We start from the raw sequence: 27,219 nt of genomic DNA on the forward strand, positions 1-27,219 counted from the left end.
TTTTTTCAAAGTATGACATGAACTTTTATATGTTATATGTTATGATAGTCTTTTTGAATGTTCAAATTCTCTGAATTATTGTTTGTTCCAATACCAAATTGTTTAAAAGATTTATTCTACATTTTGACTTTTTTGAGGGCAACACAGTACCAATTCATGGAACATGTGCCACAGTAGATATGTTTTTATATTTTTTGTAACCTACAAAACGTTCATCCTAAATCAATCACTTTCGGAAATCCAACAAATGCAAATTTCCTGGCCGGTGATGCAATTTTGAAAACCCATTTGAAGACAGATTTAAAATAAGGTCAAATGAGATCAAATACATTGGAGCAGTCAGTCTTTTATTTTAACCACTTTATGTGATCTACAGATAAAAAGGTAGGGGCAGATTTACAAGCCCCTTGCGCCACTTTTGCATCACTTTTCCCATGTTGCAAGTGACGCAAAAGTGGCGCAAAAGGTTTGTAAATCCGCCCCGTAGTGTGGGTTTTGGAATGTGTAGCATCAATATGTAAACTCAGGTTTTTAATCTATTTCTATTATATAGGATTTCAAACTGGGGGCTGAGACAGCCAGTACAGCTCATTCATTATTCACGCCTAACATGAAAGGTGGAAGGGTCATCATTTTCCAACTCAAGCAGTGGTCATACACCCAGGTACAGAAGAAAACCTTCTTTAGGTGTATTGTTGATTTACAATGGCTTCAATTCAATGGGTTTGCAAGCAAAAATATGTCTTGATTTCCTGATGATGCACTGCTTTAATATCATCTCATCCCAATTCTATAGATATTCTGACAACTTTCTAGTAGCATTTTGAACTTCAAAATAATTAAGTCTTCAGTTTGAAAAATATTGTAAATATTTAGTTGATGCACCCTTCCCTACAACCAAAAAAATAGACATAAGCTCTTTAGACAGTCATATACTTGAGACGATGATCAATTTACTTTGTTTCAATTTGCAGTTATGGGTATTTCTAAAAAATGTCTTTGACTTGTCATCACATTTTGACTGTTTACCCAGACCTAGCCGTGGACATAGACTCTCAATTTCAATGATACAGGTCAGTACTGAAAAGCTCTGCCATTTGTTCTATGAATAACGTGATTCACATGATATTATATGATTTCTGAAAAGCCCTGACTTTGTTTGTAACTAATGGCTAATTACAGTATCTATTGAGATCAGTGTGAAAGATGGTTAATGAGCAGGATTTATCTTGTAAAATCAACAATTTTCCATTTTGTACTTTCACTGACCTATTAGTCCACATGTGGGTAAAGTGTTTTGATAAGATCACACTTTATTTCAGAAAATGTTGTATCCAAATGTACAATTTTGGCATTTTCATACTTGTATATGAGATCTTTAAATTCACACCTGCAAGCCATACTTGTGCTTTTGCATTTCTATTCTAAAACGACCTTAGTGTCTGTGCATCAGTCTCACAGTCTTTTACAAAAATATAACCATAATATAGATTAGTTGTATAGTTTAGATATTTCTTTCTGTTATTTATAAAGTATATATGTTGTTTAATCAATGCATAGCAAAGGTTTTACAAAGTAGCACATCAACTCAACCATCCATCACGGAGTCATGAAGATTTTCTTTTAAAGTAATGTGAGTTTCCTTACCAAGCTGTTTAAACCATGTATTATGAGGTATCTTACTTTCATTTACAAATTTTCATAAAACAAAATTGACAAGTTGGTATGGAATTAGTGGAACAGCAAACTTGTTTTACCTGTACAATGTAAAACTCTAGTAAAGTTCGGTCATTTTGAAGACTCATTTTAATATAGGTTTGATAAGGTCCACTATGGTCAATAGACTAGAGATTGCTTGTCATTTAAACCTTTGTTACAGTTCAACAAAATATTATCCCTGTGGATTATAGAATGTGGAGCAAGAAATGTGAACACAGGTTTTTAAACCTATGTCAGTTTCATAGGATTTCAGCCTATGGGCTGTCAGTCAGCACAGATCTTCTAGCAGACCCACCTAAAATGTGCAGTTATTAAAAACCATTTTTATAGTCAATATAAAATGAACAGCTAATTTTCTACGATGATATTGCTTGCTAAGCAGCGAGTGGCAATGGCACTGGGTAGTTGCAAAGCACACCATTTTTAAGACTAGCTAAAGGATAGCACACCTTGTGGAATGGGTTGTGACCCATGCTGACACCCTTCCCATGGTGGCAAAACCAAAAAATGTCTTGGAACCCCTACGCATTTATAAGCCAATCCTCAACATTGTGTAATGTGCTTCAATTTAATTGTTGGGAATTGACTGATTAGTATAGTGGAAGATGCTGCTGTTATAGGTATTTATGAGTCGGTTAGCCCCCCTGCATTGCTCCAACCACAGTGTGTGATATTTCCCAGCTTATGGACAGGAGGGGTGATTTGGGGTTGGGTTTTATGATGTCCTTGCTGTGTCATTTTGTGGTTACAAAATGTGTTTCTTTTTCATTTCTTGGAGCGATGAATACACCTATTCCCTTTATATACTTACTACTCTCTGCCTGTATATTTCATAAAATGTTATAACTAAAAATCTTTTGAAAATGGCACCTTTAGGAAAGGTCACTTCAGTTAGATTTTTGCTAACTGCGGAGAATGGCCACCTCTCTCGTGATACCAGACTCCCAAACACTTGTACACGACTGCTCTCACCACTGATTGACCATTCAGATGTCAGATCCCTGTTTTTTTAACTTTTATGCCAAAGATTAATATATTAGTTTTATCTGAATTTATTCTTATCTTATTGAGATCCCAAGAAGAATGAAGCTCGGATACATTAATTACAATTCTAAACTGGTCTTGCCTCGCAGGACAATGTCTGCATATTGAAGAATCAGTTTTAAATGTCCTCCTAAATTTGAGGGGAAGGAGCAGTAGTTGAAAAGTGTGTTTCCCAGATCTGCCACATAGAGTTTGAGTAGAAAATGTACCCATATTGCCAATATTACAATCCCACATCAAGCCTCTAGTAGTATAGATTTTAGGACATGAATTTGTAGTGCTGCTAATTTAAATGTTAACCTTTTTCAGTTCATTCAGTGGAAATGTCTCTATTTTCAAATGTACACAGTCGCCAAAAGCCAAGCTACAGACACAACCCGTTTTTAGGCACATGTTTGGTGTTTTAATAGCTTTCATTAATTGATTTTGACAAATGAAATGCTGCTCGCTCTACTAATGATGCACTGTTTCAAAATCTCATGTCAAGAAATGCTGAGCACTGTCTAAAATCTACATTTACATAGAAGTAATTGGGCCTGTTTCAGCATATTTATAGCTATGTTTTGTGTAAAAGAATAGTAATAGTGTAGATTTTAAGTTGAGAAAGAAAACCATTGGCAACATATTTTACCTCTTTTCATCCTATAGGATTTTGAACTATGGACTGCCACAATTTGCAACAAGATACCTAAAAAGAGGTTTGAGGTCATCCCTGTTGTCATACAGCTACCAGATATCCAGGTACAGTGACTTAGCCATGGAAACAGTTCTGTAAAGTTGAAACTTAGGGCCAGGTTTAGCAGTGGACAGTAATACACCAGCCAACAAGAAACAGATGCCCTTCCTTCATTCAGGTAAATTATTGTGCAGTCAAAGGCATTGTTCCAGGCAGAGGAGTCATCACTAACTCCAAGATGGGGAAGACAAATGAGCAGCAATACAATTGCTGGAAATCGCATTGAGCTGACCCCCAATCTTAGACGGTGGTTTGTCACCATGCCCAGTGGTGCCACTTATACATACATTTTGAAAAAGCTTTGTCTGACAAAGAAGCACTAGAAACACCATTCTCTATGTGCAAATATACAGAAACTGAGGGTGTACCAATCACTCATTATTATAATATGTCACTGTATAACATTAAACTGAATAACCTTTGATCATAATTTGAGCAGTGATACCATACATCATATTTTATAATTCCATTTTGGAGATACCATATATTGTTACTATTTGGGTCTCTATATTAGCCCAGAAGAAGTTTTTACAGAGATAAAGGAAAGATGTGTTGGCATAAAACATGATGGAATAAAGCATAAAGTGATTGTAGAATTTATTTTAAACACAAGTGTTTATAGTTGGAATTCATCTATTGAGCGCACCACAGTTTATGATTCAATTCTCCCATGTGAACTATCATTGCCTGATACAGAAAATACTCAAAATGTACATATCTACATGGCCAGGATATTTTCAATGTGGGTACAGAGAATGTACCTCTTGTTGCAGGGTATAATTTTGGGGACCGCATTAGTGATGACAATTGCACCTTGCAGGAGAGGCAAGGTGGTATTGAATTCAGGGTTTTCAATAGAGACAGCTTCAACCATGCTGGAGGATGTGTTTGACTCACTAAGTAGACAACCTAGCAGTCTAACTGAGGACCTCTTAATGAGGCCTTACTGTTTGATCTTCTAAATCATTCAGATGGGTGAGGTGCATTTTGAAAATTATGAAACATAATATTTAATTTATATCCTCAGACGGGCGTGGCCACGACCACCATCAAGATGGCCGCGTTCTTGTGAGGCTCTGGCACAGGCAGTCCGTCTTCAGCAGCAAACACCATTGTTAACTATGCACAACTGGTCACAGAATCCAGGAAAACCCTACATGGACCTCTGAGAGACAGCGGGATACAGTGAGACGTCTCCCAGGGTTGAAAACACGGAGAAGGAGAGGGAGCCTCAGAGGCCCCATGGCAACAGTGACCATGGTCGAGCCTGAGGCCGGGACCGCTGGGTCCCGCCAATGTGCACACCAGCTCCCCCTGGTCCCATTCCCCATCCTCGCCCAGCTGGCCACCACCCTCCCAGGGACATTCACAGAGGCTGCATCTGGAGCCCTTACAGGAACACAACCATCTCAGGCCTGCCTGTGAAGGAGGACGAACCTATGAGATGCGGACGCATTGATGTTAATCCTGTGCAGTTATGCTATAAATTGTCTTGCGCCATTGCACATGTCTCCAAGCACACGTCGCTACGACACAACTGATATAGAATCAAAATATACCCTTAGGTAGCACTCCCCATGACAAGTCGAAGACAGTAGAACTTACACTTATATACTGGAATATCCATGGCATTAACGACCCACGGAAGGGGAAGCAAGTGCTCTCCTACCTAGCTAAGCACAATGTTAAAATCACTCTGCTGCAGGAGACCCATCTGTCTCCATGCACTGATCCCCCTTTTGCCAATCAGTGGAAAACCATAGGTACTTCTCCTATAGTTCGTACTTCCTGGGGCACCTGCATACTGATCCACAAGAGTGTGCCATTTACCCTCACGGCTCAATACTCTGACCCCAACGGCAGATATCAATATATCCAGGGTACATTGGCAGACCGAAGGATCCAAAGAATCAATATATAGGTTTCTTTCATCGCTTGTCCATCAAAGGCTCAGCAGAATCTCCGTCCTTCCCTGAAAACATTCTGGCTATAGCCCAGTCCTGTTATAAATGAGAATCCCATGAAGTTGCCCCATGGCCTTCAGCTGGAGATTCGGAGGAGAAGCCCTGCTAGAGCCTGTATTCCACAATGAACTACAGTCCTCTATTACAGAATATTTTGATTTAAACACCGTATCCGTATCCACACAAGTAACCCTGTGGGAAGCCTTCAAGACCTATATCCGCTAAGTGTGCATTTCCCAACACACAGTCATACTGTGTGATGTTCACACTCAAGTGCAGAAAACTGAGAAGGCATTTCATGATACAGACCAGACAGTGGGGGAGGGGGATAAGGACCGGATGCACCAACAAAATATCCTCGTTACGGAGTTCCTTGACTTGGCGGATAGGAAGATTTAATACATGGACAAACATGCTAGGGCACAACGTTATGAGGAGGGGGAGTGACCTGGTCGCACACTGGCGTGCTTATTACACCCAAACGGACAGCAGAACTACATAGCCAGGATATGCTCAGATATGGGAGCCGCTTTCACAGGCAGCGAAAACATCCTGCATGAATTCAAAACATACTATCAAAACCTCTAAACCTCTAGCGCCACTTACAATCCCACAGTGATGACCTCCTACCTCGAGGACTTAGCTATGGTTTGGCTGTCAAACGGGCAGCAGGAGTTCTTTAGTGAACCGTTGATGCTGGAACACAGAACACAAGCTATCACCGCCAGAGGTCCCTCCAAGGTGCCAGGCCTGGGAGGGCTGACTGGTACCTTTTATAAGACATTCAAAGAACTACTCGTCCCACAGCTCCTCGCGCTATATAACAAATCGTTAAGCACCGGCGAACTGCTGCTGACACTCCGAGAGGCAATTTTCATGATAATATTGAAACAAGGCAAAGATCCCAGAAAATGCACTTCATATCGCCCATTATCGCTATTTAACCTCTATAATATAATACCTGCCAAAGCACTGGCCAACAGACTGGCATTGCTGATGGAGCAAATCATTTCACCAGCCCAGGCTGATTCGTCCCACACCGCGCAACTTCCCTCAATCTACGGACACTATTTGCAGTGCTCACTAAGGTTGCACTGGACACACCAGCTGCGGTGGCCATGCTGCATGTGGAAAAGGCCTTCATCTCACTTGAATGGCCTCTCTTAAGAGCCGTTCTGAGAAAACCAGGCATTCCCCCACCGTTTCTTGCATTGATTATGCTACTATATACCAAACTCACGGCCTGTTTGAGAAAAAGCGGCACGCTCACAGACGCGATCCCAATATTTCGGGGCACTATACAGGGATGTCCACTTTCCCTCCTACTCTTTATAATTGCAATGGATCCACTGGTAAGGGCACTGCAGGACAGACACATACACAGCGGAATGTATGTATAGGCATTTATATAGCGCACTACTTACCCGGAGGGTCCCAAGGCGCTTCGACCGCTGCGAAACCCTTCCTGGCTTCCCTGAGAGATGGTCCCTTAATGGGTATCTCCAGGGTGAGACCAGGCATCCCCGGCGGTCTGGTGGGGCCGTTAGTGAAGATGAGGCAAGCTAATGCCCAGAGTTGCCGAGTGTGATCGCTGATCAGAGTGGGCACCGAGGCGAGAGAATTATCGAGTCCGCTGACCCTGGTCCAGAAACCTGCCGCGCCGGGAATCGAACCCTGGTCCCGGGCCGTCCTCTGCTCTCGGGTCTGCCGCCTCTAACCAGTGAGCCACACTGGTGAGGAATGTAACTTACATATGGCCCATTGCTACTATCGCTATACACAGACAAAATGTTCCTGTTTATGCGACACCCCAGGGATAACCTACCCCCGCTCATGCAGGAGATAGCCAGCTATGGTCGACTCTCAGGACTCTGCATCAACTGGGCAAAGTCGGAGGTCTTCCCGCTCACGGATGCCACCCAATCCTACTGACGGAATACCCCCTCAGATGGACCACTGACTGCACTAAATATTTGGGTATCCAAATACATAGGGATAGAGATCAGGTCCTACTGCCCAATTATGGACCGGCATTGGTCACCCTGAACGCGCAATTTGAACAATACGTAAAATTGCCTATTTCATTGATGAGACGTGTGGCTATTCTTAAAATGGTGGTGCTACCATGCTTTTTATATCTGTTCACTACCACCCCCATCCTGCTCACACATTACTTCTTTGGCAATCTACGTGTCATTCTGCTGTGACTGACCTGGGCGGGGGGCGCCCCTGGGTGCGCTGGGAGTCATTGCCACTTTCCAATAAGCATGGAGGTCTTGCGGTACCTGACATCTGCCTCTGTATCTACACATATCATTGGTACTACCCTGACGCGCGCATACCATACATACGCCCAGAAAGCGCTCAGCTGGATGGCTTCCTCCACTCACAGATACTGCAGCGGGGCATCCCATTCAAAATGTTGAACATACCGACAGTTTCCACAACCTGCTGGCCATGGCGCAGGTTGCGACATATACTACAGGGTGGTCCCCTGTACTCCGATGTCATCCCCATCGCAGATAATCCCTGGACACCACCCACAAGGAGACATTGGTCAAAAGTACACTTCACAGATACTTAATGTCCACCCTTGGCAACCTGTTCCTCAATGGACACGTCATACAATTATCAGGCGACATGTGGCCGCCAAATGCATCATAAATGGACTTTTCTGTCTTTAAAAGGCTCCAGAGCTCCTTTAAATCTCTCATACCCACCTATACAATCCCTCCAGAAGACTTCACACCCTTGTCTGTAGTGATTGAGGCATCAGATGGAGGACATATGAAATCTAGGTTATACCAAGATTCCCTGGTCCTAAAACCAGACGTAGCATCCCGGGTGCGGAAGGTCCGGGAGAAGGAACTTGGGGCTCCTATTGCAGACCAAATATTGGGCTACTGCTGCGCACAAATAAAACGCATTTCCATTAACCAAAGACATAAATGGATACACTTTAAATATTTCCACATGTGCTATTTCTCCCAAGCAGATATTGCAAAGTTCGAACCCCCAGACACGATAAATGTCTGAAATGTCATACCCTGGAACCAATTTTGCCCACCTAACTTGGACATGTCCAGTGATTGCTCACTATTGGGAAAATGTATATATCCAGATCTCCAACATGACATATTACAAGATGGCTCCCAATCCAATGGTTGCTCTGTTAGGTTACACCTATGACATACCCCAGGCAATCTGCTGGCTGGTTTCTGTTGCATTATTACTTGGCATGAGGGAAATATTCCTGAGCTAGGGTGGGCCCAGACCTGACTCAAAAGCATGAGCAGAAGCGAAAAAATTTTGGGAGACTATGGCAATCTACAACCCCTTGCATCATGCCCCAGGGATATTTGGTCGTCCTTCCGTGTATACCTACACTCTCTAGACAAAGACGTGACTGAATAACCCCCCCCCACGTCTTCAACACAACCAACATAGAGAGACCTCTTCATACCTCAATGTATTAATTACTGCTGGCTATGTATATTGCACTCTACTTGTCCTTTAACCCCTTGTATGCTGATGACGATACCAAGTCGTCATGCACTACAGTGCTCGTGTGCTGATGACGGCCTGGTATCGTCATGGCCCGTCCCTGTTCTTTTGTTTACCGCACAGCGGCGGAAACGGGCCAGCAGCGAAGGGGTTAAAGACTGTACTTGAAGACGAAATAGACTTGTATGGATCTAATTTTTGTAGTCACCATACATGTTTCATCATTATCTTACAATACTTGATGCAGCTGTATTATGTACCTAAAAACCAGTAAAGGCAATTAAAAAAAATTATTTAGATCATAATGTTTACTTTGGCTTATCAAGAAGATTTTGTTTTGTAAACACGTCAAATACAATGTGCATGATGCACTTTATGCGTGCATTTGCTGCAAGTGCTGAATATGATTGCCATGTGGCTACCACTGGTGATGAGTATATTGCACTGCACTGCACTGCACTGCATCTACAATGCCAACAATAAATCTGTTGATCAGTTGAGTTGGGGTAGATAATGCTATGTTCCACAATAAATGAAAAACAGATATGAGCTCTGGTGTGCAGCAGAACACATCTTTAACTAAGATCTTTTTTTTTCTTTTAGACAACATTGGGCTCCTTGGAGAACGTAACCAACTGTCCCTCCCATTTTGACCGTGCACTCCGGACTTGCCTTTGTAACAAATTCATTCTTCTAGGATATCTGCAAAATGTAATCAGCTTTCCTTCAAATTTTATCAGTGCCCTCAAAACCAGCCAAAGCCACAAATTAATGCTTCAGGTTAGTATTATAAGGTTCTGCAAATTGTGCAGTAAACAACACATGATTGCTATGATCTGGCATGATTCTGGAATGACTCTGCTCTCTTTATATTTACTGTATGTCAATGGAGATCCATGATATTCGAAGTTAGCATGCAGTATTTAAGGTGTGAGGTACCTCATTCTTTGGTCCATGGTGTGAATACATAGACTACATCTTCTGTGACATGTATCACACTCTTAGAACAAGATATTACCAATCCTAACTATGTATACTTCTGGTAATCTGTGGCACAACATACAACTATGCCCCAGGAGTGAAACTGTGTGAATTAAGTAGAAGCACAGAATATGCTGATCGCATTTTTCAAACATCTTGTTGGTACCGGGTCTACTTGCAGGTGGGTTGCAGATTTTTTGTCTTTGGCTCCATGGCTCACATGGTCAGCAGCTTTTCAATTCTGTGACTAACACCGTCAATGTCCAATATGAGAATCTAATATTTTTACTTCTTTTCAAGCAATTGAAATTCAACATCACAGTTTAAGTGAGGCCATGTGGCTCGATTTGAAGTTGCCTGTTATTGAACTGCCCTCAATTTGTGTGGGATTAGCTAACTCTAATGTTAGAGGATACTTCTCTGGTGAACCAGCAGAAAGTCTATGGTGGACACACCACAGCTGGCCCATTACCAGCCACCTCTAAATCAGAGCCAATGTTTTCTTCTCTTATAATATACTGCTCCAAAAATAAAATATATATTTTAATCTTTTTACATTCAACAGGATGTTACCAGATGGTGTGACACAAGCAACAAAGAAATGCAGACTATGATGCCTAGCATGAGATGCGGGAATGCCCTTGCTGTCCAATCAAAACAGCTGCGAAAGATTGAGGTACACACTCTTTTGTTAGGTACAGGGATATATCATCATATATAAATTGTGATTTCCACTGTATTTTATCAATTGAATGTTATTTGATTAAACTATACAGTCCAAAGAAGCAATTGCACAAACATTTCATATGAGATTTCCATTGTATGACTAATATAATTTCCACAACTTTGATCTTATGTCGTAGAAATAAATCAAACTACTTCTGTTTCATTCCTATAGACGTTTTAGCCACTCTGTAACTTCATCAGTTTACTTTTTCCATTATGCAGTTATTGGCAACAACAGACCAAAGATCGTCAAATTTGTCCTGTGCACCAAGTAGAATCTTTAACCACACCTACTTGACCCTGACACCCCAGGTTAGATTGAGAAATTTCTATTTTTTGGTTTTTGAACAATTTATGGAACAAGTAATGTAGTGTGTCTGCTGGAAAGGGATTTCTCTAGCTCAAAAATATATATTAATGTATATTGAGAATTATGTGCAACATTGTGAGTGTGCAATATTGTTTTTGTGACTTGTTCCATTTCTCTGGCATTAGTATTATACTCTGAGTACATAAAACACATTTTTTGGTAATCTTCTTTTACTCATACTTTATGACCTCATTCATTCTCATCTTGTTAAGTATTTTCAGTATCTAGAGATGAACTTGAAGCTTAACACTAACAGTGAAATTATGAAAGCAAAGGACACAATGCACACCCACTATATTACACAATCCAACCTTCCATTTATAAACTAAATGACTCTGCTCTTCCACTCACCTAGGTAAATCTGGCATTATAACATAATCTCTCCTTTGTAATAATGTTGTTACTCAGACTTTTTGGAATCACTATTAAGGTGTAGGCATTGTATCTTTGGTTCTTTAGACCAAATGGTCAGCAGCTTCTCACAACTTCTGATCCGCTCATAGAAGTTATAGACTAGCATGCTCATGTATCTCCTCCTTTTTTTCTAATGTAATTTATTGGTATTTTGGTTAAAATAATAACCAACCACCCAAACAATACAAGGATAGCAAAGCAAAGTATGGGACATCAAACTGCCTTCTTAGATTGTCCTTGAACTCCTCTCCTGCACCTCATGTACCCTCCCCAGCTGTCTTCCCACTAACACTGCCTTAATTTCTTTTAAGGGTTTGTACTTGTGAATTGAAACTGAGATCGATCTGTGTGATCTGTGTGTATCTTGCATGTAATTCCTCGATAATGGGCACTCTCTTGTGTGGACTACATATTGTTCTTATGAAAGAGAGTTTCTTTTATCTGAAATGCCAAGACAGAAATAGTGATTGTGTGAGGACCAGAAACCCTTCCAATGCATTCAAATATAACATTTGGGAGGCATGCCTCATATTCTTCAACATTTCAGCAGCGTAGGCCACTGTGGACCATGACATACTGTAAAGCAGCCTCGAAGAGTTAGTGTTTCCATCTTGATTTTTTTTGGGTCATTCTCCTTCAGATGCAGCCAAAAGCTTTGGATTGGGTCTATGAAATCAACACCACACATGGTGCCTTTTTGAATATTAATAAGGGTCTTACTTACCATGCCTCCTCGTCAAAATGTACTTGTATTAATTGACACAGCTCTTGCAGTAACTCCGGGTAAATTTACAGTTGTAAGCAAATGATATTTAAATGTACTTTCAGGTTGGAAAAAGGCTAACTAATCAAGCTATCACAAAAAGGCGATAGGAGGATGCTCGCAATATGTCTAACCACTGCCAATTGCATTTCAACCCACTATTCTTTTGCCCGTCATGCCACCTCAAATTAGACCCAACCATGTACTAATCAGTCTTGTTCCTGTTCCAATACGAACAGTCCTGCCAAGCCACCCCCTCTCTGAAAACAAGCAACCCAAAACTGGTACCACCAATATTAAGGCTCTTCTGTTAGGTGTAGCTTGGTTCATTCGGCACGATGGGCAAAGGACCCAACTCGGAACATGACCATTACCGCTTAAAGCAGTTCATGACCCACACAAAAGGTGATGGGATGATACTTGCAATAAGTCTACCACTGGCAATCGCTTAGAGTAGCATTTTAATCCATTGTTCTTTTGCCCAATATACCACCCCAGATTTAAACTAGCCGTATTAAAATCAGTCTTTACTCTACTACAATAGAAACAGTCTGCCAAGTTACGTCCTTCCTGACCCAGAACACATGCAATCCAGGACAGGTTTTGCCCTGATTGGTGCCTTTCAGTTGGGGTTGTTTGGTTCCATTGGCACAGTGAGCTAGGAACCCACGTCTGGGCATATCATGGGCTACTTATGGTAGTACAGGACAAACACGAAAGGTGATAGGAGGATGCTTGCAATAGGTCTAACCACGAGCAATAACTTGGGTAGTGTAGGGGAGTAGGATATGCTTACTATGGTTACCCCCACTTTTTGCTGTGTTTCACTGATTTATCGACTTTAGTCTGACTGGGGCCCTGCTAACCAGGACCCCAGCCTAGCTGCTTCCTCTCTAAATTGATTGCATGTACATTAGGTACACTCCAGATTGGTTACTGGGTCACCCTTATGAGTCCCTAGTATATGGTACCTTAGGTACCAAGGGCATAGGTACCCCAGAGGCCTACCAGGGGCTGAAGCATGTATTGACAATACTGAAGGCAGAGTGCTTGGTTTCGTGTGAGAGGGTGCCCAAGCATGAGCTGAGCCCTCTGCAGCTTTCGGAATCTCTTCCTTATAGCTGTTCTATGATACAGCCATACCATATACTCTTAAGTGCATTATAACCTCACGGTAAATGCTAACTTTGGAATGTCAAACGCTTTGGAATACTACCCCCCCCCCCACTTCTGGAGGGAGAAGACATGTACACACTGGTAAACCCGGTAGAAGTTAAACAGAGCCCCAGCATCACAAAATAGTTGCTGCTTCCACAGACACGAGTCTGACCTCCTGCTGCTGGACGAAACTCCGGCAAGGGAGGCTTGGACTATAGGTTTTCGGTCCAGGGAGGTGGCAGCACCTCCCAGACAGGCTTTAGTGTATTGGGGCAGGGTGGATGCATTCAGTGAATGCTTTCCAGATAGTGCCTGTGGCACACAAGGTGTACCCAATGCATTTCCCAGTTCAAACCGGTTGCTCGGGCACTCAGCCCCAGCTCTAGCATGAAACTAGACAAAGTTGAAGGGGTGTAACCACCCCCTCCCCGGGGTCCTCCCATAGGTGGGACTCTAGAGTTAGTCAAACGCCTAAACTTAGTATAAGTATAGGAACCCAGTCCTTAGGACTTTAGATTACCCTGGACGAAACTCTGAAACATAAATCTTGGACCTTCGACATTCCATATCAACTGGAAGAGGGAAGAAATCTCCCTTGGGGTCAAGGAGCGACTCCCCTGTCAAACAGGCACCAAAGAAGCATCTTGCCGGTCTGCATTTTCAAGGCTACCGCCGGATCCCGAAGAATCTGCGGCACAGGACATGGACTTCCAGACATCTCCGAGGGTGACATGAGTCCCTAGCAGAGTTGAGACCTGTAGCTATCAGGAGAGACCTGGGACCGGAACTCCTGGACATCCAGCACATTTGCTAGTGCATTGACTTCCCAGGTTTTCCCAAAGTTGTGCATTGGGCTACTTGTAGTCCAAGCCCTGAGCATCTTTTGCCCTGAAGCTTAGAGGCCTACACTCCACAACTCTTCATTGGGCCCGCTTCCTGCATTTCTGCTTGAGGTCCTTTTGTGATCCCTGGTCCGTCGACTGGTGGATCCCCACAAAGGAATCTACTTTGTTTCTTGAGCTTTACTGGTTGCTCAAGACGTGCCTGGACTCCCCCCCAAAGGGTGAGTCCCTCAGACCTTGCTGGTCTGCTCTGAAGCCAATCTTTCTATTTTGTGTGGGTTGCTGTTGCCAAGGCTTGTTGGGCCCAATGTGGATACCGACACCTCAGCACTCGACAATCGACGTGGAACAGCTCTAATCCAGCTCCTGTTTGTTGTCGACGCCTCCTGGACCTCGTGGCTGAAGAGTCAAGATTCACCTACATCACCCGAAAGCACCCGACATTGGCTGGCATCTTCTTGTCGCCTTCCTGGTCACTGGCTAGTGACCCAGACTCTGTCCCCTCTGCTTTCAGGTTCTTCAGATCTCCGATCCACCTTTGGATCCATCCGTACACTCTTCACTTGGTCACCTGCAGCACTTCTTTGCAGTTCTCCATTGGAAACGACGAGAAAACCCGACACGAAAAGACACCTATGCACCCGGCTTCCCTGGGTGAGGTAACACGTGTACTTTGGTGCTCCCGTGGGTCTTGACTCTCGAAGTGTCCGGTACTGAAAGGGTTTTTCCAATACATCATTCTTATGTCTATCATGCCAAATCAGATTAGACCTAGCCATATACAAATCAGTCTTGACCCTGCTCTAATAGGAAGCATCTAAATTGAACTGCCAAGCCAGGTCCTCTGTGAACCAGGACAATTTTTTCTTTTTAAAAAAAGTTTTATACAGCTCGACCTAGACCCTAGACATCGGCTATCAGAGCACTTTACATGAGCACCAGTTTTGTTACATGAGAACACATTCATTTTTGTTAGGCACAGGAAGATTAAACTATTTGCCCAGAATCGCAGGACGTTGAGGGTCGTTGCCAAGACTCAAACCCGGTTCCCCAGCTTCGAGGTCGACCACTCTAGCTGTAAGGCCAAATCCTCTCCCCACAATCAATCTAAGACCGGTTTTGCCCTGATTGGGGCTCTTCAGTCCAGTGTCGCTGGGTTCAAGTGAGACTGCAAGCAAGGGACCCCTGTCTGTGCATACCCATGGCCATTTAGGGCAATTGATCTGGTAGCATTCCAACCCTTCGATCTTTTGCCCAGCATGCCACCTCAGATGAAGACAGCCATTTGCAAATTAGTCTTGACCCTATTCAAAAAGGAAAAGTCCAGCCAAACTGTCAAGCCAGGTCCTCTCTGAACTGCAACATGCAACCCAATACTTGTTTTGCCCTGATTGGGGCTGTTCAGTCATGTGTAGCTTGGTTCTAGTGGGTCAGTGAGCAAGGAACCCATGTCTGAAAATACACTTGTCCAATTAGGTACTGACAATCGTTCAGGTTGCATTCCAACCCCTTTTTAACCAGACGGGAAGATGGAAGTGGCCGGCGCGGCAAAAATCCCCTACCTTATCCGGAGCATTCGGCATATCCTAGAGTAACCACCCTCCTTTGGACACAATTTGACAGGCAAAGCACCAGCACTTTCTCCCATGCTTGCCGAAAAGTATTTGGTTATATGGCTTGCCACCCTATAGTGGTGCAACATTATCATGGAGTTGCAGGAATGAGCTACATAATTAAGATAGGACGGGATTTGAGGGTACAGTGCTATCCTGGTCCAGCTCCTGATGGCAGGATGGTCCAACCTCATCACTGCACTAAAGTGCACTCTGAAGATTGTGGAGTCAACTAAATCTCTGGGTATCATTCTGGACTAAAACCTTAATATGTCGGCACATATCAACACAATGGCAAAAAACGCCAGATTCCACTTGAGTTACTTACGAAAACTAAAACCTTTTTTAAATAAAGCAGACCTCAAAACAGCAGTTCAAGCATTGGTCATCTCAAGGATTGAATATGGTTGCACAACCTTAGATGGACTCCCTAAGATCTCAACAGCCCCGTTGAAAGCATGTCTTAATGCAGCCACAAGACTCATAGTGGGATCCAAAAAAGTTGACCATATCTCCACCAACTTGAAAGCTCTCAACTGGCTTCCTTTCGAAGCACGAATCCAGTTCAAACTGGCATGCATCACCCACAAAGCAATACACAACAATACTCCAGTCTACCTCGCCCAGAAACTCACGCTGTCGGGAGGGTCACGTTCCTCCAGAAGCAAGGCTGATCTACTACTGAAACCGGCGCGCTTCCGTAAGAAAAGAACGTATGACCGAGCATTCTCAGGGGCCGCACCGAGAATCTGTAACGCCCTCCCCCCGACTTGAGAAGAATGCCAGCCATTGCAAAATTCAAAAAGGAAGCAAAATCGTTTCATATGAGGAAATTTCTCCCATAATTCCTTAAAACTGTTCTTTATTTATTTCATTCTGCCTGGCGGACACAATTTTCACACTACAAGCTCACTGTACAATGTTGGTCTGTTAAACTCGTTTTTATCTCATTGTTTTAAAAAGTTCTAAGACTTTATGGTAATCTATCAGTGAACTTTTTGGTTGCTGCTAGCCCTTCGGAATTACAATTACTGCAACCACCAATGTCTAGTAATATGTAAAGTTAGAAATGTTGTTTAAATGCTACTGTAAAGCGCTCTGACGCCCTTTGCAGGGTCATGATCGCTCTATAGAAAACACTAAAAATAAAATAAATAAAAGAAACAAGATATCATTATAGCAGACCACAATAAACCAACTCTTATAAGATTTTTTGAAGTATTTTCTAAACTGGGACTAAATCTCACAACAGAGGCAATGTAATCAGTTATCTGAGCGTCTGTGATGAAAAGAAGGTCTAAAAGAAAATGTTCTCAAGGTTTGTGAGTTACCACTCTCTCTGCTTTTTGGAAATAGTATTTACAAAGTAAAACTGGAAGCTTTTCAGGTATACAGGAGGCAAGGGTGTATAGGTTACCGGCATCAGAAGAAACAGTGTCATCTGCAGACATCTCTAAGGGGAACGCAACTACTACCTAAATCACTTAGTAATGTGACAATATTGATGGGACTATATGGCTTGTAGTTCCTTAGAAGAAGGTGTAGAAGGGAACCCAGAATTTGGGTTGTATTTCCATGAACGTGCACGTCTTTTTGTCGTGTACTCAGTTTTCTCTCAGTATATATGTGATGGTAATGTGCCCTATTTGCTTCTAGAAGGCTTTTGATCTGGTGGTATTGCTATTGCCACTTCCACATTGTGTGATCCTGAGCCACGATCAGCTTCTTAGCTATTAGATTTATGAGAGAAATGTGTGGCCCGAAATGTTCAAAACAAGATTCAGTTGAGATAACTAATTTAAAATGTAAATATTTGGCTCATGGACTTTGCAGCATGTCCTTTTAACTAGCTATTGAAAATTTAGAAAGTCAGGTTGACATTTTGAAAATAAAATCATCAACCATCAGGCATCAAAAGCAGATAGTCTGTAATTTGGGCATGTTTTTATCTGTACTGTTACCTTCTTTTTACATACAATGTAATTTTATTTCCAAGAGAGGCTTTTACACTATTTAAGTTCACACAGATTGGAGGTTTGTACCTGCCGCCGTATCACTCTTGGACACTGTACTCTACCCTCTTGTGCGGACCTGTCCATATGCCCAAGGAGAGTCCAGCGTAGTCAACCTAGCTCTCTTGAACAATAAAAGAAACAAACAAAGGACTAATTGATACAAACAGGGCAAGTCCGAAGGAAACCTTTAGAAGTGAAAATAGATCAACAGACCCTTAAGAGAATGCCAACTTTTATAATGGGACTACATTAATAATACACAAAGGACTAACAAGGACATGAGTACAGCAAGTCAATAGGATTTAATTAGAAATGGGAAGAGACCATTACACCTCACTCATGGATATGCACACAGATTTGGTGAACTGTACAGCTCTTTTTGTGACAAAGCGAAATAAGTTTCGACTTGTTTTAGGCAAAAGTTTGGTACTTGTTGGCTGTACCTTTCATTATTTGCTTTGAATATCTATCTAAGTTTTAATGTGCTCTGGTCCGTTGATGGAGCCTACAACTAACAATTGGTTGTGTCAGAAAACTTAAGTCATGATTTTTAGACAGTTAAAAAAGGAGATATTGTTATTGTAAAAAGTCCAAATAATCCCAAAACAAATATCTGTAAGAGTGTATTTGGTCTGGAAGGAGACAAATTGTGCCTCACTGGTCCTTCAGATCTTTTGAAAAGGCACAGCTATGTAACCAAAATACATATATGGTTAGAAGGTGACAATATTATGAATTCCCTAGATGCTCGTGCTTACGGCCCAGTTCTGTATGCACTGATAAAGAGGGTGCATTCTTCTAAAGATCTGAGCTCTCGCTCCGTTTGGCTATGTAGAGGAAAGTCCTAATGGCCTTGTACTTCGAGATAGTTGAGTGATAGGCAATAATTCTGTTAATTTAGCAGTAGTTTTATTAATTGACAATAAAGTATTTTTTAATTAGTGGAAGGTAGTATGTAATTTAGCAAAGATGCAGCATAAATATTATCAGAAGTGCACATTCAAATGTTGCTGATAAATTCATACCTCTCGTTGGAACCTAACTGTGCATGTGACCATTCTCTGTGCGGACCCAGATCCCAGTTCAAGACTGCCAACACCAAACGTCGTCTGGGAAAACACGTCTTTGGAAGCTCAGCAGCCTAAAACTTTCAAGGTGTTATAGGTTACTCACTCAGCTTGAGAAATTCTTAGCAATTTCAAATGGTGTTCACATTTTTGAAAGCCAGTTTAAAAATGTCATGAACATTAGATAAACAGCGTTTTAGCAAAAGCATAGTCTAACCACTTTCCGAAGTATGAACATAGCATGCCCTGTCTATCCAAAACAATCCTCTGGGAAATAAATATATTTTCTGAACTGGTACCTCACATTCAGAAAGGGATGCTAAATTAGACAAGCAGCATTGTTTCACAATACTTTTGTAGCATATAATGAGGATGCCTGAGACCTCTTGTGTGAAATCCTCAAACGATTTGTGATGAAACTTTATAAAATGAAACCTGTTTTGTACGAAAATCACATTGTTCAAATATATGTTTTGTGTACAACTGTACTTTGATACATTCTCACATGCCTTAATTGAAATCCTCCATTATTCAGGAAACTATAGGAATGGTCTGTTAACGTACTAGTAGAAAATATGTGTTCTTTATCTAAGAACAGTATTTTGTTTTTCCATTTTTCAGATATCTAACGATGACCAAGCAAAATCCAAGAATAAGAAGGGTAAAAGACAAATAATAACCATCATCATATACCTTAGGTCAATCCACCCAGTTTCTGAAAATGGAAATGATGGAGCAGGCACTGCTCCTACACATGTGTAGGTGAGTAGCATCATGGTGTGAAAATGTCAAGGTTAATAAGGACATCAATCTTACGGGTGTAAAGGTTGTCCTGGGATGATGAGCTTTAGGTTAATTCTTCATCTTATTTTGGATATCTAGAAATAAACTAAATGAGCTCTCAGATATGTTTTAGGCAGTTCTTACTCAGAAACAAAGTGCAAGTGCAGTGCAGTGCGCTTTACAAGTATACCTACAAGGCCCAAAGGTTTCCTTAGTAGCCCACTGATGGTAATACCAAATGCCAGAAATGATAAATAGCAAGGCTGCCTAGTTTTGATTCCAACTTAGGCCTATGTCTTCCACCACACTATATTTCCGTCCTCTTAACCTCACTTTTGCAGGGTTTTTTAATCCCTGCTTACTGCATAGAGGGCTGTTTCTTATCTTCTTCTTCCTCCATCTATATCTCTTTTCTGTCTTTCTCTGCCTTACTATAGATAGTCAAATGTGAAAAATAAGTCACTAATTCTATTAAAAAAAAGTGTGCCATTGGCCACAGCCTGTCCCCACCTGTACAAATTAAGCAGTGGTATTAGGGCTTCTACTACTTGACAACACTTGTCATATCTTGCATTACATTCCTCTATTATTATAAGACAACTCAATTACCTTATCAAGTCAATAGAAATGCTCACTCAGCAGTTCCCTCCCTTCTGTTCTCCTAGATTGCTGCACAGGATCTCTTTCATAAATACTGTTGAATTTCAACTACTGGTTGAATGGGGTTACTATTAATACTGGTTTGAAACTCCAGTGAGAAAGTCAGGGCAATAAAAGGGCACGCTTTTTAAAACATTCACTCAAGGCACTTCATCTTCCCAGGCTTTCTAGCTGGCAAACAAGGACTGCCACCAACTAGTCGTGCTACATGCTTTGCCTCTGCTCAGCTCCTTTCATTGCTAAATGCATCAGATGGCTTGGCACCTTCACGTGGAAGAAGAAAGGCAACTGAAAGATACTATGTTGAGATTATGTTATATATTATATATATATATATATATACACACATATATACATATATATTTACATACAAATAGATAGATAGTAGATAGATAGATAGATAGATAGATAGATAGATAGATAGATAGATAGATAGATAGATAGATAGATAGATAGATAGATAGATATATATTAGGTTTTGGGTGATGCGCAAATTATGACTTTAAGCTATAACTATAAATGTAGAATTTTGAAGATTTGTGTACTTTATTTTGGCTTTGTATACAAATAATTAATAGGTCTTTATAACTATAACTTATCTTCAAACTTTGGTTTATTAATTGAATTTCAATTTTTATAGATATTTACAAACAAGTTTAGAAAGATTTACCACAGTTTTTTCCCATTATTGTGCTGATGTTTGCTCTCTTGTTTGGATTCCCATGAAGCCTTCTATATCTTCTTGTTTTTTTGCACCTTTCCTGTTGCCTCCTCTGCCTTTGTGTCCGTGACCTCTGTACCCCTGTGCACCTTTGCCCGCTTGTGCTATCAGGCTTCCTTACGCCGTATGGTTGAACACCTTTAAAATGTTTGATTTTACTCCTGCCGCTTCTTACTGAACTGATGTATCACATTCACTTTCAGCTTGCTCTGGATGGTCACTACTCCTGATCATTGACTGTCTTTTTGATTCTGCCAGAGGCTGCTCCCCTTGCATCTTTTCTTGTATATTGTTTCTTAGGTGATCAAATTTTCTACCGGTTGTGAGGATTTGGCCTCTTTCATAGTCCACTTTGTCTCAATGGAATGTGCGTTGTTTTTTAGCCTTGATCTCTTATTCGACTTTCTCCAATCTTCTTCTTCGTCTTCAATTATTAATATCATTATCAAATTCTTCTTTGATACACTTTCTTTCAACATATTGGTCATTTTTTCGAGCTCTGCTGACTGATAATCTTTCACAGTCTTTGTTGCATATTTTTCAAGGATTTTGAGCATTGTTATTCCTGAAGTCATGATTGCTTGTCACCCACTCCTCAATCATCTCTGGATCTGGGTTGTTGAGGATGGGTGTAATAAAGATTCTTAATTCTCTCTGGACTCTGCCCCAGTCCATATACTTCTGCAAAGTGGTAGCCTTCCACTACTTCAATTGTTCTTGTTTAGATGCCCTCCATAAGTTATCCCACAATTATTTTTTAAGTATGTGTCTCATCCTGCGTTGCATCGCCATTGCTATCATTGGTATTAGTCCTGTCACTGGGTTGAACAAATAGTTTCTCTGCAGCTTGCTGTCTTTTTATATCCCTAGCTGCAGCCATCGTAATATGTTTCCTTTCTGGATTCTGGGTTATCCAGCAATCCTATGAATCTCTTGGGTGTTTGGGGAAAATGGGCGCTCATATGGTAAAATTCACTTATTTTCTCTATTTACAAGGCAGATTAGTCTGGTGCATCCAAAATTTTGGGAAGAGAACACCCTTACCCCCCTAAACTCAATCACAGATTGAAAACTCAATACAATAGTTTTTGGAGCTCGCAAGCACGTATCAATGTCTAGATTTCAGAAATAATATAAAGTACCAACACAAATTGTCAATGGGGCTCTTGCTGTTTTTTTTCTTTATTTTCATCACACTCCAATCCCCTTGTGCCAACGCGTTTCGCCGTGGTTGGGTTACCCTATGGCTTCAGCAATCCTATGAAGTTAATGAGAAAACATGCTATTGCTGACCGACCTGTAGTCTTGCTTTCAGGTCTGTTGTCCAGACTAGATGACAATTGAACTGATACCAGTGTATAAAGATGTTGATGGGTGTGATTTATTTTATGCCATAGATGATATGATGACATGTTGATCACGTTGGATAATCACTATGTTAAAATGGGCGAAAATGTTACATTGACCCAGCGTCAACAGGAGATTCCTTCATTTATGTTAGGTGACTATGAATCACATGGGTGTATTAAAAGTACGTGATAGTGATCATAACCTGACCATAATCAAGGAATCAATTGCTCCGGAAGTCTTTGGGCAGTTTTGCTGCCTATTTGTGTAAATAAACCTGCTACATTCGCACCAGAGTGATGGGCCGTCTTCCCTTTTTCACCATATGGAATGAGAGATATTGGGAAACTGGATTGGTGGATTATATGGGGCTCGCTACCCCGCTGCACAATCGTCGCACTAAAGAGGCTTGGGGAACTAGCAACATCTTTGTTTGGGTGGTCTGCTGTGACGACGCGACCTCTGGTTAGGACTTTGCGTCGGCTGCTACACAAGCAATATGAAGGAATATATATATATATATATATATATATATATATATATATATATATATATATATATATATATATATATATATATATATATATATATATATATATATACGCTCCAAGTATCCCAGGAAAATCACTCCAAAAAGGAAAGTAGCACACGCAGGGGAGGTTTCCACAGGTATTTAATGGAAAAACCAACAGCAACGACGCGTTTCGCCTTGGGGCTCGTCAAGTTGTGCAGAGAGCCGAGGCGTGCGTCAAATTTAAAAGGACACCATGCGAACTCATAGAAATCAAGGTAGGACTACGCAGTGTTGTTGTGGTCGCCATATTGGAACGGTGTAAAACACAATGCTATACTGGCAATTCAAATGCATTTCAACATAAATACACTTGTGGAAATAAATGCCTTTCTAGAAATCAACAATTGCAAATACAATAACCATAAATTACGTTAATCGAAGTGCATAGTCACAACCTGTATAAACGAATATTGCCCTGGATGGGCATGAGGTTAAACTCCACGAGCCTTAACGCGCTAAATAGCAATTATACAAAAAGGGAATAGCTGGCGCGGCAGAATGTCAACCGATCACATGCGCCTCGCTCCTCAATAATGGAGTGATAACTAGACTATATATATAATATAAAATGTTAATGTGGAGTTACACCTCACTATTATCACGCCCTGTATGGGCATACATGTAGATATATAGAGTTAGCGCATGGATACCAAATTCTATACAAATATGTAAATATAAAACCATTAAAAGAATATGCAAATTCATCATAATACACATATCCTAATAAGGAAAGGCACAGTCAGGAGAAATATGAGGAAAAGTTGCAAAATATGTTGGTAATACAGAAAATCAGTACCCATCCAGTTAACCTAAATGGACTGATAATTCCTCATGCATGTTGAGGCCATACGGGTGCTTACTCTGTAGATCTATGATGTACCTAGATTCGAGTCGTCTAAGTTTAAGCAAGCGATCCCCGCCTCTGATACTCAATGGCACACTATCAATACATATAAATGCTAACAGGTCCCTGTTGCTTTTATGCGTTTTGGCAAAATGCCTGGCCACCGGGTAGGTGTCATCCTTCTTAGCAATCGCACGCATATGTTCTAATATGCGTAGTTTTACTGCATTAGTCGTGCTGCCAATGTAATTTAGGCCACATGGGCATGTTAAGCAGTAAATGGCATAAGGCGTGGAACAGGTTAAAAATTTGCTAATTCTTTTAGGAGTGGTGACACCCGGTATCTTGTAGGTGAGCGTCCGCTTACTATATTTACAGGCCTTGCAGCGGCCACAAGGATAGAAGCCATTGAGAGCTGGCAATTTGGGGGTTATTTCAGGGGCAGAATAGTGACTAGAAACCAGATGATCCCGCAATGATCTTGCTTTTCTGAATGTAACAAGGGGGTTCGTTGGTAAGTCTGATTTGATAGTATTGTCAGACAATAAAATATTCCAATTTTTTCTAAGGATTTGCTTTATCTGGCCAGCATTATTAGAGAAAGTTGTAATGAGTCGAAAGCTACCATTGTTAGATCTGTTTTTCTTTCTAGACTTTAGTAGCTCTTTACGCTTCATTTTCTTAACTCTCTCATAGGCCTTCAGAAGCACGTTGTCACCATAGCCCCTTACTCGTAACCTCAGCATGCTGGCGTGTGCCGCTTGTTCAAAATCACTATCATTGGAATTATTTCTGCGTATCCTTAATAGCTCCCCATAGGGGATGCTATCCACTAATTGGCGGGGGTGACTGCTAGTGGCAAATAATGTGGAATTTCCCGCCGTCTCTTTCCTAAAAAGTTTAGTCTGTATGAAACCATGGCTGTCAATGTAGACCGTGAGGTCTAAGTAGTTCACAGAAGTTTGGCTGATAGTGCCTGAAAACTTGAGGTTGATGTTGTTGTCATTAAGAGCCTCTACAAAGTTGTTAGCAGTATCTACAGGACAATCTAAAATAATAAACAGATCGTCTATATAACGATACCACCTTATAATCTGGCTGTCCCATTCAGGATGTCGCTCGCTCCAGGTTACCTGCTCCTCCCACCACCCCACGAAAAGATTCGCAAAGCTGGGGGCGGAGCAGGCACCCATCGCGACTCCGGACATTTGTCTATACAATTGCTTGCCAAATAAGAAAATGTTATTGTTGAGACTAAACATCATGAACTCCATTAACATCTTATTATGCTCATAGAATTTAGCTGGACGCTTATCCAAAAAGCTGGCCATGGCTGTGAGACCATCACCATGTGCTATACACGTGTATAGACTGGTGATGTCAAGTACCAGCATACAGTAAGTGTTCTTCCAAACAATTTCATCAATGCAATTTAGGAAATGTTTAGTGTCTCTCAGATAGGATTTTAAGGACATCACCAGACGAGACAAGAATGAGTCCACATAAATAGAAAGATTTTCAGTCAAACTCCCATTGGAAGGCCCTCCGACTTTTGGGGGACACCAACACTTATGCTGCTGTGAATGAAAAAACATACAATCAAAGTGTGGTGGATTATCACGAGATGATAACTAAATGGCACAACGTTAACATGTTGAATACAGATGAATATTTGTTTTTACGTTGTCTCAGCCCCGTGATCCCCACTTTTTATTACCTTCCCAAGGTACACAAAGACTTGATAAACCCTCCGGGCAGGCCCATTGTGGCTTCCATCCAGGGCAATATTCGTTTATACAGGTTGTGACTATGCACTTCGATTAACGTAATTTATGGTTATTGTATTTGCAATTGTTGATTTCTAGAAAGGCATTTATTTCCACAAGTGTATTTATGTTGAAATGCATTTGAATTGCCAGTATAGCATTGTGTTTTACACCGTTCCAATATGGCGATCACAACAACACTGCGTAGTCCTACCTTGATTTCTATGAGTTCGCATGGTGTCCTTTTAAATTTGACGCACGCCTCGGCTCTCTGCACAACTTGACGAGCCCCAAGGCGAAACGCGTCGTTGCTGTTGGTTTTTCCAATAAATACCTGTGGAAACCTCCCCTGCGTGTGCTACTTTCCTTTTTGGAGTGATTTTCCTGGGATACTTGGAGCGCATATTTAAACACGGGTACACCCCCGTTTTTGTGTGCACCCACTCGCGTGTGCAATTGGTTGGTGTTTTGGAGCTGTGGGATATATATATATATATATATATACATATATATATATATATATATATATATATATATATATACACATATATATATATATATATATATATATATATATATATATATATATATATATATATATATGCGAAAGCTTCTCTCTCCTTCGAAAAAGAAAAGAGGCACAGCATATATATATATATATATATATATATATATATATATATATATATATATATATATATATATATATTATGGTTTAGCAATGTTAAGAGGTAGTGAGGTAAATGTAGGCTTTTATATATATTATACCTGAGGATTGGATTGTAGCTCAAACAAACTCGGCATGGAATGGTGTCTCATGCGTGTCCAGAGAGCAATGTAGACTAGAAAATTTTAAAAATATCATTAAACAGACTGCTAAAAGCACCAACGCAAAGTCTGGGGGAAGTTTACAGACACTTTTCTTGTTATTTGGATTGGTGTGCAAGCTCTTCATTGCTTACATATAATATCTATAGTTCAACTGTTCATGTCTTAGATTTGTGGCTTCATTTCTGTAAAGTGTTAAAAGTTCATATGTGTACCCAGTTTCCATGTTTGTAAGCAAAACTCCGGCATGACTGGCAAGATAATTCTGTTTGATAGGGTGTTGATTCAACCAATTAATGATTAGCATAAATGATACTGACATGATTTAAAGAAGCAAAAGTTGATCAGAAAGCACTCAAACCTCTGATCTAATAAAAAAAAACATTTTATTTAGGGGCATGTTTCAAATTAGTTTTAGGCATGTAATAAAACATATTATCTTGGTTTTACATTGCGTTTTCCATGTTTCATCTCTATAATTACGTATATGAATCAATCAACCTGTGTTTATGCTATACCAACCAAACAGATATTTATGTTACTTGTTCTAAATTCTGCAGGTTTTCAAATTTGGCACAGCAGATGGTGTGGTAACAACTGCCTTGAGTTCCAATAATGATTTCAGAGGAAGAAAGATAATTTCCATATCAACTCATTTTCCATTTAGAAAGAGTTTTTGTTATAAATGATTAATAAGGCCTTTTGTGCAGTATTTGTTCACAAAATAAACTTTATTTATCTTAGTTGAACATTGTCTTGGCATCAATTATTTAAAAAGTC

At 40.8% G+C, this 27,219-nt stretch overlaps 1 protein-coding gene across 1 annotated transcript; it reads left to right on the forward strand.

The window, feature by feature from the left end:
- Positions 1-980: 980 nt before the first annotated feature.
- LOC147688489 (uncharacterized) lies at positions 981-27,186 on the forward strand. The gene is made up of 7 exons (XM_086939842.1): positions 981-1,073; positions 3,412-3,504; positions 9,571-9,747; positions 10,514-10,624; positions 10,897-10,986; positions 19,538-19,678; positions 27,000-27,186. Exons 1-6 carry the CDS (start codon positions 1,065-1,067, stop codon positions 19,676-19,678), a joined length of 621 nt encoding a protein of 206 aa, XP_086795968.1. The 5' UTR covers positions 981-1,064; the 3' UTR covers positions 27,000-27,186.
- Positions 27,187-27,219: the final 33 nt, after the last annotated feature.

Source organism: Lissotriton vulgaris, chromosome 10 (genome assembly GCF_964263255.1).
Source record: "Lissotriton vulgaris chromosome 10, aLisVul1.2, whole genome shotgun sequence".
Lineage (NCBI taxonomy): Eukaryota > Metazoa > Chordata > Amphibia > Caudata > Salamandridae > Lissotriton > Lissotriton vulgaris.